The 17363-nt window shown below is 44.2% G+C and overlaps 1 protein-coding gene across 6 annotated transcripts in view; it reads left to right on the top strand.

Moving 5' to 3' along the window:
- BSG (basigin (Ok blood group)) overlaps positions 1–16251 on the top strand; it is a 33358-nt gene extending 17107 nt beyond the window's left edge. For 2 of the 6 annotated variants that reach the window (XM_036761613.1, XM_036761649.1), the window contains 6 exons: positions 3344–3483; positions 3920–4196; positions 6693–6707; positions 7974–7998; positions 9339–9408; positions 11316–12625. In XM_036761613.1, the coding sequence (XP_036617508.1) occupies positions 3344–3483; positions 3920–4196; positions 6693–6707; positions 7974–7998; positions 9339–9402 (521 nt within the window). In that variant the 3' untranslated portion in view covers positions 9403–9408; positions 11316–12625. The other 4 variants (XM_036761617.1, XM_036761627.1, XM_036761641.1 and 1 more) reach the window with 4 other exon arrangements.
- The last annotated feature ends 1112 nt before the right edge of the window (positions 16252–17363 follow it).

Genomic DNA, 17363 nt, shown 5'->3' with positions numbered 1-17363 from the left:
TGCAGAGAGGTCAGAGACTAAGGATGGAAAAAATTGTGATCTTAGTGTGGTTTTAAAGTGATGGAGGTAGAAACTCAATGTAAAGTCCCTTCCAACACCAGATCTATGATCTGAGGGACAGTTTTGGTAAAGGATTAAGGAGAGATTAGTTAATGAGGAAATAGAGCCTTTAGGTCTAGAAAATTTTTTCAGATTTAGCAGTAAAGGAGAAGAGATGTCAAATGGATAGTTTAGGGAAGGTCACGGTAGGAACTGAAAATTTTGGTAGTTGGGAAGGAATTAATGGCAAAAAGGCTAAAAATGCATATACCTACTCTAGTACAACTCAAAAATCTCACCAGACTACATAATGATCAAGAAATTCACTGAAAAAATTTAGTGAATTCTTCTACCTTAGAACTACACAAAAAGTCATCCAGAAGCCCTGGACTGTAGGACGGACAGCTTTCAGAAAAGCTACCACTGGTGCAGGCAAACAAAAATCTATGTACCCTGCCTGGCTGTGTCCGCAGGTGAGAGGACAGAGGACTTCCCCCTTCCTATGGAAGTCCCACAGAGTCAGCTGCCAAGAGTGGCAGTGACAAGTACAGTCACTGTAGCCCTCAGAACTGAGGCTCCTTGAACCTCAGAGGTCAGGTAAGGGCCTAGTCCCAGGCGGAGTTGAGTTCAGTAACTCAGGTGACAGTTCTAAGTAGGGCTGAGCAACTCACGCCAAAGTGCATTGAGAAGCTCAGCCTGGCCCCCATGGCACAAAGCTCCAACACAGGAGTTAAGGCTGGAGATAAGCGTGAACACAAGAAGATACTGACTGACCACTCTCAAGAATTACAGTAGATCCAGAGATACCCAGAATCTAATTTTCCAGCAACCTTAAGCAGTGGTTCAAAGGAAAAAGAAATGCTCCCAGGACTACATGAATACTTAGAAGAAATGAAGCAAGAGTTTAAAAAAAATAAAAGCTCTGGAGGAAACAATTCGAAATAGAGTAGATGGCTTAGAACAGAAAATAGTGAATCTTATCCAAGTAACACTCCCAGAAATTATGACTTCATGAGATAGTGAGAAATACTAGAACAAATCAAAACAGTAGGAGAAAATGTAAGATAGCTGATATAAAAAACATCTGATCTGGAAAATAAATCTAGAGGTAACTTGAGAATCTCTGGACTTCCCTAAATTTTTTTAAATGCCTGTATACCATATTTCAAGAAATCATAACTGAAAATTACCCAGCTCTGTTAGAGCCAGAGCAAAGTGAAGATAAAAAGGATCCACCAATCATCTCCTCAAAGGAACCCTAAAATAAAAAGTCCTAGGAATGTTATAGCAAAATCCAGAGCTTCCACATTTAAGAAAAAGTACTGCAAGCAACTCTAAAAAATTCAAACCCAGTATCAAGGAACCACAGTCAGTCCCACATGGCAGCATCTATTAGAGATGAGAAGAGATCTTGGAATGCAAAGTTTCCAAAGGTGGCAAGAGATACAGGCTTGCAACCAAGAATAATTTACACAGCTGAGAATCCTACAGGGGGAAAAAAAAACCTTTTACTACTTAATTATAAACAATTTAAACAATTTTTTAATTAATTTTTAAAAATTTAATGCTTTTTGGGTATTCCTGGTGTGTAGGGAGGGGGTGGGCTAGGGAAATGTTGAGATTATTGGCAAAAAAGAGAAGAAGTCTTGGGAAAGTTGCTATCAGGAATTAGGAGTAGAGTAGAACTGAACAGCAGTGAGTGCCCAGCTGAGGTTACATACTAAGGATTTGATTAAACTCAGTTGGCATTACCACTCTTGCTCAACAGCCATATAATAGGACTAGAGAAATCTGTTAGGCATTACTCTTGTCATTAGAACAAGGATTCCTCTATCAGGATTGCTGAAAGGTCAGTAGTGACTAGTGAGTCATTAAAGTGGCAGACCACGTGGTCGCAGCTGGACGTGGAAACAAGTAAAGCCAGGACAGAGGAGTGGAGAAGAAAATACAGAATAAAAGCTCATGCTAAGGGTGTAGTGTGAGAGGTGGCAATGGAAGCCTAGGTAGCAGCAGCGAGAGAATGTTGGAGCAGTCAGCAAGCGTCAAGCCCTTACTCTGTGTTTTGGGTCTTGGAAGTGGTGTAGTTCTGAGAGATGGTGAGGTTCACAGTGTGCCCCCATCTGTGTGACTTAGAGGTAGAGGGGGATGGCTCACTGAGGTAGAAATGGAAGCAGGTTTCTAGAGGGGCTGTCAGCATGATTATTGAAATGCCCGAGGATGAAGACAAGGGGCAAAGGGAAAGAGACAGAAATGGTGAGCCACTAAATTCATTTAAAAGTTACCTGGAAATTAGTAGATGCTCGGCAACAAGGTTGATATGGTGGCACAAATGGAGTGAGCAGACCTTGAAAGAAGAAAGGCGCTTAGTTTTAGAGAAGTGATTTGGGAAAGTAGTGAGGAGCAAGGATTCTACATTGCCTGCTCCTCCTGGCCCTGTGAGTTGAGGAGAATGTAATTGTGAGTGTTCAGCAATAGGGAGGTACCTTCTGAGGAGAACCAGCCTTCTCTGTGGACTTGAGGCAGTAGGAAGAATGTTGTACCATAAGGAATAATAAACCTAAAGAAATTAGAGAACTCTGAGAGGAGCTTGATGAGAGATGAGAGCCAGTTAAAGTGGAAGGAGTGGGTATGTACAGGGACTGAAAGACTGGCTGAGCAACAATGAAAACCTGGTCAAATGCTACGGACAGTGTTGGTATCCAGCCTTGAAAGTTAAAGCATATGGTCTTCTTTTCAGTGAATGATCAGTAAGTCCCAGCCCTTCTGTGCCTGTTTCTGTGTAATTGTTCAGGGCAGGTCCTCGGGGGTAAGAGACTGTAATGTCGAGTTGTTATAGAGTGTCTTGTAGCAGCACAATATATTTATCAGGAAAAAACTAAAGTTTAAAGTTATAAAGCAGTTTTTGTCAATCAGATTAATTCCGAAGGAACAATGAAATGAATAGAGCGAAGACAGAGCACTGAACCAAGTGGAGGGGCTGGCTGGGAGCTGGAGTGAACATGTAGGTGAATGAGGTGAGGGTTCAGGAGCAGGGACTACGGCATCCACCCTCTCCTAAGGCAGGAATACTGGCTAACAAACATTAGGAAGCCAGTTCCAAAGGGCTGAAGCTATCCGCTCCCTCAGTAGAGCTGAATGGCTCTGGGAGCTCCTCTCTCAGTCTGACAGATCACTTAGCTTGTGGCAGAACTGGGAGGAGATGTAAATGTCCTGCCTCTAGGGTGTGGCTGCTGATAGATTGGGAGGCCAGAGTCTGTGCATTGAATGATTTGACTTTTAATCTCACACTTTCTCCTCCTTTTAGGTCCCCCAAAGATTACAGTTAACAAGAAGTTAGAACATGGGAATGAGGGAGACTCAATAATTCTTAAGTGTAAGAGTCAGTCCTATCCTTCTATCGAACAGTGGAGTTGGTACAGACAACATGAGCTTGAAAATAATACAGTAAGTATCACACTGGGTGTCTGTGAATTACTTATAATCTCTATGGGGCTTTGCAGTCTACAAAGGCCTTCCACATAGTCAGGGCAGGCGGGTGTTAGGATCACAGATTTCTGTCCATTTGCAAATGAGAGCAGAAGATCAGGTCACATAGCTAGTTAGCGTAGGTGGGGTTAGAATAGCATAGATTAAGATTTGGAAAGGACTGAAGAGGTCTTCCTTTACCTCTTGTGTTTCTGTTGAGGAGTCTGGGACCCGGAAAAGCCGTGACTTGCCTAAGATCCCATAGGTTGAAAGTAAGTGGCAGAACCAGAGTTGGAAACCAGGTTCTGTGATTTCTGGTCTTTGACTTCTCTTACTGTTGTGCCGTGCTCACTGCCTCTTGGGAATGCTGGCCTCTAAGTCACCATTCTCTCTGATGACTCCTCCTCCTTTACAGAGCATTTTAAATGGCACTGAAGGGAGGTACTTCATAACTGAGACCCCTGAAAAAACAGAGCTGCTTATTCAAGAAGCAGATTTGGAGAAGGATCCTGGAAAATATATCTGCAAAGGCTCCAACTCGGAGGGCTCAGATTCTGCTGTGATCACCGTGAAGGTCCGAAGCCGTCTGGCTGCCCTCTGGCCCTTCCTGGGCATTGTGGCAGAGGTGCTGGTCCTGGTCACCATCATCTTCATCTATGAAAAGAGGAGAAAACCTGATGATGTGCCAGAAGGTAAATGTACCTGCTTATTCCTAGCAAGATAGGAAAGGAAAGGGAATAATTGGGAGAATACTTAAAAATCAGACCACCACGCAGAAGACCCATCATCTAGACCAGGGGCCTTTGTGAACAAAATTAAGACTTGACTGTTTTCAAAGGTCTCTGCTCCAGAACAATTCAACAGCTACCTGTCAAATGACTTCTGTATGAAGACATCATTCCTGATGCTGTAATAGCTGTAGGGATGAATAAAAATATAGATCTGTCTTACTCTCTATTCATAGGGGGAACTTGAAAACAGATCTCATCTTCAAGAAGCTTGGATGATGGTGGGGAACAATCAAAGCAGTAGTCCAAAAGAGAAATACAGACATTGGGAGTGAGGGTGGGGTGGGGAGGGGGCGTGTAGTGGAAAGATCAGTGGCTGTGCAGTAAGGAGAGGGGACCTAGGTTCTCATTCACTGAGTGATTGGACATAACCGATTTTCTTTCTGGCCCTCATTCCCCACCCTGTAAAATTAGGTGCTCCCTAAGGCTCCTTCTGGTTCCGACATTCAGTGTTTTGTGTGTTAAGTTCACTCTAGCTCTAACATGCCATGGGTTTGCTAAGTACCAGTGCTCAGCATGTGATTTTTAAGCTCCCCCTTAAATTCTGTCCCTGAATTTTCTTTGCTGAAAGCCTATGCATGTATTTTTTAAAGTGTTTGTCCCTAAGCTTCTGCAGAATATTTTCACTGCTGGTCCCTGTTCTTTCATCTTCACTATATTTCATAGCCCTGAGGGCTTATACATGACCCAAGCCAGACACTCTAAATCCCTCAGGCCCTCCTTTGGCAAATACTAGTCTGTTGAAAAGAACTTTGGACAAAAGGTTACAAGTGTGGATCTTGTCCTTGACTTTGTGAACTTGGGCAAGTCAGTCATCCTCTCTGACTCAGTTCTGTTGTTGGTCCATTGTAGATCAGGTGCCTCAATGAGGAAGTGAAAAATCCTAGGTTCTTTTCCTCTCCTTATAGGAGAGGCCCAAGCTGTAGCTGAAAAGAGTTATGTTAGATCTCAGGGGGAACTGGCCCCATTTCCTCATCACCTTAAGAGGGAATGAATTTTTTTTTAAGGTTACTAGACTGGTATGTCAGGGAAAGATGTTGCATGTCTAGATTTTAGCAAAGCATCTGACAGAGTCTCTCATATCCTTCTGGACAAAGGTGGGGCCTTGTGGGTAGGATGATGATAATATATGGGTGTATTTATAGCTTCGTAAATGTCCAGACCTGCATCTGGATCTGTATCTCGGAGCATGCTTCATCGTCTCCAGCATGCTTCAGGGTTTTCTCTTTAGATCTATTATATTCAACATTTTTATCATTATAAGACTTTGGAATTTTTAGGCAAGGTACAAGCTCAGTACGAATCAACAGTGTTACATGGCCACTGAAAAATGCTAAGAGAAGGAGAAGGCTGTTGTTTGAGGAACAAGGGAAATGCTATCGCCTCTCTATCTTCTGCCCTGATCAGACAACATCCAGAGGATTCAGGCTTGGGCAGCTTCTTTTGAGAGAGATATTAACAAACCAGAAAAGTAGGTCTGGAAAAAGGTGACTAAGATGGGGGAGACACAAATGAAGGCCAAGTGAGAAACATAGAAAATAAAGGAGATAAGTGGAAAGGTGATTGTTTCTTCAAGTGTCTAAAGGATTGTCAGGCAGGAGACTTGTTCTAATTCAGAGCAAGGACTCAGGAGGTGAGAGCTTAATTTGGGCCCAGTCTCCATCTGACATCCTTCTGGATTGGCTCAGTGGAGTGAGTTACTTTTAACTGGAAATGTTTCAACAAAGGACTAGTGACTACTTGGAATATTGTTGTGAAAGGAAATTTTGTATCAGGTAAGACTTGGACTGGATTACCTTTGGATCCCTTTGAGCTTGAAGGTTCTGCTGTTCTAGGATTTCTCCACATGTGAATGACCAAGTCCCCTTCGGGGTCTGCACATGGCTGGGCCTCTGAGCATCCACCCTCTTTCCCACTTACAGATTTGTTGGAGGGGGATGAATGGGGAGAAATACAGGGAGGAAAAGGGAGGGCCTGTGTCTTCCCCTTCTGGACCACCTAGGTGCTGGGGCAGGGGTGGGGGTGGGGGTGGGTTGGGTAACTTTTTCTTCATCTGAATAAATGAAGGAACTTTTCATTTGGCTGAGAAAAATCAGTTAGGCTAGGGGTGCCAGAATTTCCAGAAGAATTCCAGCTTTTTCATTGGCAGATTTCCATTTCCCACTAAGTGATGGAGATAGCTCTGGAGGATAACTAATTCCTAGTTAGAAGAATGTAAGACTTAAAAGGGCATTCCCCTGTTCCCACATTGCTTGGTGGGTAGTAGTACCTGTTCTTAAACTAGCTGTTTCTAGTCCTGTGGAGTTTGTTGTCAGAGGTCAGTAGGAGACTGGTAGGCCAGTTTAGAGTGATGACTGCTTCACTTTTTACTTGTTTTCTCCTCCTTGCTTCTGCTGCTAGCTGAACCCCCACGTGGTAAGTGAATGGCACCTCCAGTTGTCATTCGGCTTCAGCCGTTCCATCAGCTGTTTGAGTCCCAAGCATGAACTCCTTGACTTTTTGCATGACTTCTGCATTGCTGGGAGCTTTCACTTAATGCTCAGGAATCCTGAGCCAAGACAGCAACTCCCAGGCTGCACTATGCCTTCTTGAAGCATGAATGACATGGGCACCCTGTCCTGCACACTTTCCTTGTCTGCATGTGTCTAGCACCGGGAATCCCCCAATATTAACTGAAAGCTGTCCTCACAGTTTGGGGTGGTGGTGTGAGCAGGGAAGTTGTTGCCTTCTCACAGATGTCTACAATTCTAACTCTTATTCTTCCACTTCTTTACTCGTCGGATGAGGTTCAGATCTCAGTGACTAGCATACGCGGGAGTCACTGAATGGCTTTTGTGTCCACTCTGGCCTCCAGAAGGTGCTGGGCATCCTGTCTTGTTGGAGTGCATGAAATCATGGAGACTATATTTGATTGTGCCCTTGGGACCTTTTGCCTCTATCTTCTCTAAAAAAATAGAGAAGCAAATCTTTGACCCTCCCTCTGCCATAGGGAGGCTGTGAGCTTAAAAATGAGTTATATTCAGAAACAGTTGGAAGGTCCTTAGGGATTGTCTAGTCCAACTCCTCCATTTTTTCCCATAGGATTTAGACCTAAAAGAAATCCCTACATTTTTATGAAGGAAAACGAGACTATAAGATAAGGGAATTGATTTGTCCAAGGCCACATAATATGCTCGTGATAAAACCAGTTTCTCAAGATGAGGTCATCGTTCAGAGCCTTTAAGAAGCCAATGGCACAGGGTACCCTTGTAAGGCAATATGCTCTAGCCCCATGCTCATTAGCTTCCGGGATCTTGTGGCCATTTTTTCAAACGGGAATTCATCCCGGGGGGTGGGACTCACATACACATTAGACTGGACCAGGAATGCAAAGACCTACCTCCCAGTAGGAGCCCCTCCTCTGGTTCCCTTTGTAAGCACAGTGAGTTCCTTCCCTTTTTGGGCTTCAGATTTCTCATGCGTAAAATGAGAGGATTGGACTGTATGATCTCTAAGGTATTTTTCCACCCAGATTCTTTTATATCTCTGAGGTATGTTCTCTTGGGCAAGTTTGTGTCATTTACTAGGAACCAGGAAAATGAGGGTATATGGGAGAACTGATCATTAATAGAAATAGCATAGTCATAAACTAATCTTAGCTTTTCATTTTTCTCTCTTCTTGGTTCCCCTTTGCTTGAGAAGATGAGGATGGCGGATCTGCCCCACTGTAAGTACTGGTTGGTCATACTAGGCATGGGCAGGGAGCCACTTTTTAGGGTTTAGGGGCCAGGCCTGTGTAAACAGTGCATCATGAAGGGAACTAAGAATGCATAGCTAGTAAGACGTGAACCATGCTTCTGTTGGGTAATTTTCAGGTGGCACTTATGAGGCGAGACGCTTTATTTAAGACAGCTTCTCAGTCTTGACTCACATACTTTCGGTGCATCTTTTTCGTGCGTTTTAGATTGATCCATTAGAGTCAGCTAGCATTTATTAAGTCCTTCCTGTGTGCTGGGCACCGTGCTGAGCACTGGGGATACAAAGAAAGGCAAGAGACGGTCCCTGTCCTCAGGGGGCTTACAGTCTAATGGGGAAGACAGCATGAAGATACAGTCTGGGTAAACTGGGGTAGTCTTAGTGGGAAGGCACTGAAATTAAGAAGTACTGGGAAAGGCTTCTTGCAGAAGGTGGGACTTTGACTGAGACTTGAAGGAAGTGGGGGAAGCCAGGAGGCCAAGATGAGGAGGGAGAGAATTGCCAAGGGAAATGCTGAGCATCAGGAGATAGAACGTTATGTTTGAAGAACCCAAGGAGGCCAATGTCACTGGATCAATGAGTACGGTGAGAGTGGGCGTCGACAGGGGATAAAATATAAGGAAACTAGAAAGGTAGGAAGAGGTCGGGTCATGAAGGACTTTGAAGGTCAAACAGGACTCCATCCTGAGGTAATAGGGAGCCACTGGAGTTTAGAATGGAGTGGGAGTGAGGGAAGGATATGATTAAACCTGTACTTTTGGAAGATCAGTTTGACAGCTTAGTTGAAGATGGACTAGGGCTGGGGAGAAACTTTGAGACAAATCTAAGCATGAGGTGATGAGTGCCCACACCAGAATGAGATCACCAAGTGAAAGAGTCTAGCAGGAGTAGAGAAGAGAGCTCGGGACAAAGCACACAGTTAGCTGGCTGGATGAAAATCAAGTGAAGGACACTGAGGTGTGGTCCTACTGGAAGGAAGGAGAACCTAGAGAGGAGAGAATAGGAAGGAGAAGAGGGTGATGGATGGTGCCAAAGGCTGCAGAGAGGTCAAGAAGGTCCAGGACTGAGCAAACACCAATAGATTTGGTCGTTGAGTCACTAGTAACTTTGGAGAGCACAGTTTTGGGGGGAAACGAGACCTCAAAGATTGAAAAAGAGTGAAAGGAAAGAAGTGGAGGCGCTGATGAAAGCCAGCCTTCTCGATGAGTTTAGCCACAAAAGGGAGGAGAGATCTAGGCCAGTGGATGTTTGGCTCTCTGCCCAGGCTTCCTGTTTTCCAAGTATACCAAGAGGTTCTCTTTATCTTCCTAGGAAAAGTGGCGTGTCTCCAAATGACAAAGGTGGACAAAATGTTCGTCAGAGGAATGGCAACTGAGCAAAGGTGAGACTCTTCCTTCTTTTTAATAAGTTTAGAGTAGTGATGGGAGTTGATTTGAAAGCCTGCCAAGTCAACTTGTCATCTCCACCGGCATCCACCTTCTCAGAAAGACAAGATCACTGTCTAGTGGGATATTTAAAGTGTCCTTTAAAGCCCAATTCTGCACCTACAACTTAAGATTCCTTAAAGGTTAGAACAAAAAAGGGACCATGGAGAACATCTGGTTAGATCCCCTCGCTTTATAGATGGGCAAACAGACCTGTCGTGTAATGGAATGGACCTTGTTGTTTGTGGCATTGAGTTGGCCCTGGCACAGCCGCTGCCCGGGGGTAACCAGGGGCAAATCACTTTATCTGTTTGGGCCTTAACCTGAAGACGGCAAGAGGCTTGGACTAGAAGGATCTCTAAAGAATCTTCCTGCTCTCAAAAAAAGGCTATAATTCTAAACTGCGCCCCTTGGGACTTATTGCTCTTGGATATTTACCCCATTTCTTCCATAAGTTTATAATCTAAGTCAGTGAATGACCTTGGTCCAGTAAGTACCTTCCCTGTCTGTAATAAGAAGGAGTGGGCTTACACACCCTAAGACCTTCCTTGCCCAACATTGTGATCTGAGCACACACATGATAAATAATGAAGTAAATGCAAATAGGTTTTTATTATGGTCCAGCTTGGCATAGGTGTTTCCTGCTTTTTGTAAATCCCTAATATATTTTGAAATTTAACTTTGCCCCAGTAGATAAATGAGGAGCTTGAAATAAAAGCATTGGTTTAGTTCAGAGATAGTGATCTAATTTTGTTCTGATTAGGTCTAGCTTGAGCTGGTGTCTTAGGTCTGATCGGGATAGGGACTGGACCTTTGTTTCATCAGTATAGGGAATGCCTACATGAGGAAGTTCCCTCTACCAACTGAGGATGTCACTTTTTCTACCACTTTGAGTCCTCTGTGCCTGGAGCATTGAGAGGTCATGGGACATGAACCCAGGTCTTTTTGGCTTTGAGGTTCTCTCTCTGTCCTGCACCATGTTGCTTCTTACAAGCTGCCTCTAAATAGGGGCCTGGCTTGTGGCTTAATGAGAGAAGCAGAGAGAGCTGGATAAGTGAGCATGGTTTATTGCAGCTTTTGGTTCACACGTCAGTTCGGTTTCATTCATTGTAAATCAGGGGTTGGGTTTTACTTTGCTCAGAGTCCTTAAAGTAAAAACTCAGTGTCTATGATCTGAATGACAAAGTGTCTGTTGCTCATGAGTAGGCATGTGTCTGTTGTATAAAAAAAATTCTTTGGGAATAGAAATAATTGCTCACAAATAGAGAGTGCTTTTTACACTTCATGTTTGTTTGTCTCACAAACACCTCGTGGACATAACAATATCCTCATTTTACTGATAAGGAAACTGAGGCCTCTAGAGACTCTCACAGGGTTACTTTGGTTGTATGTGACATGGTCCCAAGCCATCTGACGAGGGCCCTTTCCATTCCACAAGGCCATGGTGAGAGCTGAGTAAAAAGTATGAATTAGGTATTCCTCGAATAGAAGGAATAATTGGGAAAAAAAATTTGATCTCTTGGAATCAGGAGACCTGGGTTCTAGTCTTTGCTTTGACAGATGACCTTGAGTAAGTCACTACACTTCTGGACCTCAGTTATCTTTGTAAAATAAGGTTGGAGATTGGGAGGACTCAACTTTATTACCCTTGGTGGTATAGCTAGTAATAGGACCCCTTTTCATCAGAAGTTTCAGTTGATGGATTTACATCTCCTTTTTCCCTTATTCCACTTACTCCTTACAGTTTCAGGTGATCCACAGTGAAAAGATGGGTGTGAAATAAGAGTAGCCAAAAGCTAACCAGTTAATCAGAACCCTGCAAATGGAAAAAACCAGAAAATTCTTTTCACTGTTTTCCCCCCAGATGACTTCTGATGAAGACCTCGCCTGGATGGATGTGTGTGTGTTTCTTTGCAATGTAGCATGGAGTATATTCCTAACGTACCTTGCAAAATCCAAGTTGTCTTCACCAAATTATAGCAAACTAAGCTGTAAATTCAAGTACTTTTTAAAATTGTCGGAGGGTGGTTTTTTTTTTATGTTTTTGGTTTTTGTTTTTTCCCTCCTACATGTAAATTTTTGTCCTTTGGCCACCAGTCAGTCTGGTCTCTGGCATCAGTCCCTGGGGTTGTGGGGTAATAGATATCACGGTCTGCGTGCCTGTCCTCTTCTGGATTTCTCTACCCTTGTTCTGGGCAATGAGTCACAGAATTGGGGAGAGTGTTCTTTTGGCAGGGAGAGTCCTTTCTTTTTTTAGAGGCCCATTTGCCAATAAGGGAGAAGATTCCATAGCGGCTGGCCGTGTGTCCTAAAAGGGTAGAGTATGTAATAGTGTGTTGTTTGGGGGGACGGTCCAGTGGGGCAGAATATAATCTGCTTCTCCCCAACTAATCAAATGAGGTGGCTTTAAAAAAAAAATTTGATCCTGCTAACCTGCCTGTCTGAATCAATTGCTGTCTTGTCTTTTTAAAGAAAAAACATTTTTAAAGCCACAAGTGTTACTTGCCTTTCTTGGGAGATGTTCAAATGACCTTTTCTGTGTGACATGATCTGACCTCAGTGGTTAAGAATAAGTGATGGGCAAGTAGCTACAAAGGCCCCTCTCATATTCCCTGAATGTTCTCACTGGCAGTTTGCCCACACCCTGAAAGGTCCCTTGCTCCTTTGGTTCATGGTGTAACATTTGATATCCCTGCAGGGAAACTCACACCACCTGCTTAACAGATATTTGAGTGTTATGTTAATCTCAATGTTCCAAGCTTGCCATTCATGACCTTTTCTTCCAAAATGCTACCTTCCAGCTAGACCGTGTAAAAAGCGGAATTGGAAATCTGGCGAGGGTGATTGTGGTAATAACTTACTGCACAGACTTATTTGGTATCATCATAATATCATTGGCACAGTGGAGCCAACCACACAGTAGGTGGCAGGACTATTGTGTTTTTGTAGACTAGACGGACGTATAACAGTTGGTTATCTTTATGTGCACGTAACAGGCAACAGTAAAACCTTATTCCACTTGAAATGTTGGCTCCTTGTCCCCATCTGCCCTAGGAACCTGTGAGTGCATAAACACGTGTGTAGTCTGTGCTGATTGCCAGTGTACCCCTAGTATTTTGAGACACCCCTGCCTGTTAACATTTCATCAATAAAGACATCTTTTTCCATTTTCCAGCTTTGTGTTCTGTGTAATCCTAATTGTATAGGCTTCCATATAGTCTGATTGATTTAATTTGCTGGACATTTCTTAAGAGCCTTCTGTGTTGTAAAGCTATCTGCTAGGCATGGAGGCTACTAAGACAATGAAATGGTGACTGTTTTCCAGGAATTTGCATCCTACTGGGAAGGTAGAAGGGGCCAAAGAGAGGACGAGAGTGCATCCCAGCATGCAGGAGATAAACCAAGGCCAGAAATGGAATATTTGGGAACCTTGATGCATATAGTTCAGGGCTGGAGCTCATATTTGTCCAGTTCATAGACCTCTTGTCAGAGAGTGCTTAGAGGGTCCTTTCCATCTTTTGGGAGGAATTATGCACAAGCTGGAACACATTGAGGAGGACCAAGATGGGGTCAACTGAATCTTCTTCAAGGGAAGATCATTTCAAGGAATAAAGCTTAGCCTGGTGAACAGCATGGCAGGGATGTGTTCCTTAGCTCTTCAAACATCTGAAGAACAATCACAGGAAAGAAGGAGTTAGCTGTGTTCTACATAGCTCCGTGAACAGAACCAGATCTGATAGGAACCTGCAGGGAGCCAGCTCAGTATAAAGAAGGGTTTTCTGGTCCTAAGAGCTATTGGACAGGGGAAAGCGCTGTTTTTCTAAGTCAGTTAACTATCGGGGAAGTGTTCTTTAAAAACCCTTCTTCATATCTCCTCATTTATCTTCTCCATTGATGTTTGAAGATGGTGGACCCCAGTTGCTTCTTTTCACAACCAACCCCCTATTAGGATGAGGCAGCCCTATGAAAAAAAATTCTTTTGCTTTTGGTGGTCTCTATCATCTCTGACATCCTATGAATGTACTTGGTGATGTAGGACAGACCAGGATGAGATGCCACATAAGCAGGGGCTCAGGAACCTGTGCTGCCCTTCTGGGGTCTCTGAGGTGCAAGTGATCGACAATTCTGAGCTCTTAATGTTTGCCATAATTCCCTGAAGTGTTAGTAAGGACTTTTTGAAAAATCCCCACCCAGTCTCTCTTGAGAGCACTGACAGTTCCTAAGTGAGGCATTCCAGACGACAAGTGTGGAACTCACAGTGATAGAGAAGGGGGTGCTTCTCCTCTCCGCCTCCATCCAAACTTTGGGGGCTGGTTTGGATCTGCCTGGGCCCTCCCTGGCTCATGTTCCTGACAAGTGAGGTGACCTGGTGTAGAGTAGTAGTGTATGGTGAGGAAGACCACTTGGCTTTGAGTCCTACGGCTTACTCTTACTAGCAGTGTGAACCTCAGCTGGGGTTAGTCTCTGAACAGAAATGTCTTCGGTGATTAAATGGAGCTGCTTCACAAGGTGGTGCTTAGGCTCCAATGAGATAAAGACTTCAGGCTTCTCAGTTAGCTCACTCCAAGCAACCAGAGCCTGGAAAGGCCTGCGTGAACGGCAGGGAGCAGGGTTTCCTGTGGGGCTCCCAGGAGGGGAACAGCTGTCCTCCCAAGCAGTCCTGCTGTTTTCAAAACATTCCTCCCATGGGCTGAGGGCTCCTTATTTGTCTGTTCACAGCAAAACAGCATGGGTTTGGCACCAGAAACAACTCTCATCTCAGACATCGATGCCTTGTTCCTCTTCAGGGAGCAGAGGTGAGGGTTAGTGACAGCCAGGCTCTTCCAGGGCTGGGGATATCATTCTGTTGAGAGGACCCTGCATACAGAGGACCTAGACTTCATGAATTCCTTCAGTCTGCCCAGCTTCAGCTTTGCTTGGAGGAAAACAATGGCCGTGACTGTGCTCCTGGTCTTACCTTGGCCACCCAAGAGACATAAATAGGCATATTTGGTCTTTCTAGTCTATCCTCTCTTTCCTGTATTAACAGATGGGAAGACAGACCCCGAGCAAAGGAACTGGTTCATCATGAATCAGCAACCGACCTAGGACTTTAGAGTTTAGAAAACCCATTTCCTAGTGGAGAGCACTTCTTGCTATGCCACAATCAAAAACCATATATTAAGGGCTAGCTACCTCCGGCATCTCACTGCTATCTGGGGACACAGAGGACAAAAACAGACTTTTTTCCCCCTTCACGTCCCCAGTCCTCAGCGTGGTGCCTAACATGTAAGGCTTTACTAGCAGCTGGAGAGATCTGGGAGGGCCTCACATGAACAGTGGCAACGGAGCCGACTTTTGGAGGAATCTGTAGATTTTGAGAGGGTGCTATGAGGAGGGAGTAGTTCCTGCCATGGGAAGATGGCCTGTGCTCAATGGGTTATGCATTTATTTAGTAAAGCATAGAGGCAGGAGAAGGACTGCTGTGTGAGAGGAATAGAAAGCCAGTTTGGCTTGTATTAAGGGTTGTCTGAGTCATCAGTATGGATGTTGAATTTGTTTTCCATGTAGCACAGATGAGTCGTAATGTCTAACCGGATCAGGCTTATTTATTACCAATGGTACATCTCACCTGTCTGTGGTCATAGAACTAAGACCCTCCCCACTTGGCACTGGTTGTGGGCTGGGACTGATTCAGTTCTGGTTGAACAACTGCAATGAGGGAGGTCAGCTGGTCCATCCAACTTCCCCCGATCCTTTTTACAAATGAGAAAAGAGATCCAGAAAAGTTGGGGCTTGTTCAGCAGCACTGTGGGAAAGAGCCCTGGATTTGGAGGCAGACAACTTGGGTCCCTCTGAGCCTCAGTTTCCATATATGCCAGATGAGGGGATTGGACTAGATCTGTAGGGTCCTTCTGTGCTTGTTCAGTAAATATTTACTAACCCTAATAGGCAAAGACAAAAGCAGGCTTCACTGGCAAGGAAACTGACCTGTTGGGGGACAAACAGCCTATTTTTGTTGTGGCTAGAATGCTGGGTCTGGAATCAGGAAAACCTGAGTTCAAATCTTGCCCAGAACACTAGCTCTGTGGTCCTGGGTAAGACAGTTAACCTCTGTCTGCCTCAGTTTTCCCATTTGTAAATGGGGATGATAATAGTACCTACCCCCCATGGTGGGGGGTGGGGAGGGAGGACAGGATAGGGTCCGTTGGAGATCACAGTTTTTTTTTTAATTTTAACATCAATGACATCATAAGAAGCAAGAGGGGGAAATTGCCAAGTCACACTAAATTCCCACCAGATTCAACAGGAACAGTGTCCTTGGCCTCCTTGCTGTTCCTAGAATAAGACTCCACTCTCCAACTCTGGGCGGTTTCACTGTCTCTTGTGCATGGGATGGTCTCAATCCTCATCTCCACCTCCTGCTTCTCTGACTTCCTTCATGTCCCACCTACAGGAAGTCTTTCCTGATTCCTGTTAATTCTAGTGTCTTTTTTCTATAGATTATTTCCGATTTATCCAGTGCACAGCTTGTTTGAGTGCAGCTGCAACGATAGAGTGAGTGGACCTGACTTTTTTGGATGGCAAACCAGACATCTTTGAGGGGTAGCTCGGTGGTGTGAAGATACCAGAGCACACTCCACGGTGTCCACCTGCATCCCCCAAGGACAGCAGATTTCCCTTGAGGCAAGAATAGAACAGAACCGAATTTCTAACTATACATTCAGAGACAAAGAACCACGTTTAAGCAGTTGTGGGGCAAAGTCAGTTTAGCTGTAAATAGGATCAATAAAAAAAAAACCAACACAGAATCAATCTAATCATTTCACTTTGCTTCATTTCTACCAACTGCCTCAGGGATTTTCCTCAAGCTAGATCTGCCTATATCAGCTAGCCACTCAATAAATCTCTGTTACATCATGGATCAAATATAAAGCTTGGCATTTAAAACTCTTCACAACCTGGCAACTTCCTATCTTCCCAGACTTACACTCTACTCCCTTCCTCACTCTCTGCTATCACATTTGACCTCCTTGCTGTTCCTCAAATGCAACATAATGTTCCATCTTTCCCCATGACCTCCTCTCCAAGGCTACCTTCCATTTCCTCTCTGTATATCTTGTATGTATCTAATGTTACATGTTGTCTCCCTCGCTAGAATGTGACCTCCCCGAGGGCAAACTGTTGGGTTGTTGTTTTTTACCTTTTTTTTTTTATCACTTAGCACCATGCCTGGCTCATGTTATATGGGTGATCCTATGACATATCCATCAGTGGTTCTGCAATTCCTGGGGATCAGAAGTCATTTTATCTTGGAATATTAAGACTGAGAGAGACCTTAGAATATGTAATATTAGCATAGAAATCCATACCAAGGAGAATTTTTTTAAGCTTATATGCAAAGTTACTGTGCTGAGGATATAAGACTAAACAGATTCCCAGATCTTAAGGAATTTATGGTCTACTAAGGAGACAAAATATGTAAACAGCTACTATATAGATGAGAGTTAGGGAGGCTTTCTTCTACAGGGGGTGGAGAACCTGCAGCCTGGAGGCCACATATGGCCCTCTAGATCAAGTGCAGCCCTTTGACTGAATCCCCTTAATAAAAGGATTTGTCCTGCAAAACCTGGTCTCAGTCAAAAGGCTGCACCCAAGGACCCAGAAGGCCACATGAGGCCTTGAGGCCGCAGGTTCCCCACTCCTGTTCTAGCAGGAAAGGTTTCCCTATAAGAGCTGGCCCATGAACTGAGTCTTCATGCTACGAGGTTGAAGAACAGAGAAGGTGCTTTCTAACCCTAAAGCATTGCTCTGTGCAAAGGCAGGAAGGCCAGAGATTCCGAATACTGAATTCAGAGAACATGGTTGGAGAGAGTGGGGGGGAAGCAATGCATAATAAGCCTGAGAAGGTAAGAAACATGGCCCTTGCCTC

The sequence above is a fragment of the Trichosurus vulpecula genome, chromosome 1 (assembly GCF_011100635.1).
Source record: "Trichosurus vulpecula isolate mTriVul1 chromosome 1, mTriVul1.pri, whole genome shotgun sequence".
Lineage (NCBI taxonomy): Eukaryota > Metazoa > Chordata > Mammalia > Diprotodontia > Phalangeridae > Trichosurus > Trichosurus vulpecula.
Note: the sequence above shows the minus strand (reverse complement) of the source record. Positions and strands in the feature narration are given on the sequence as shown.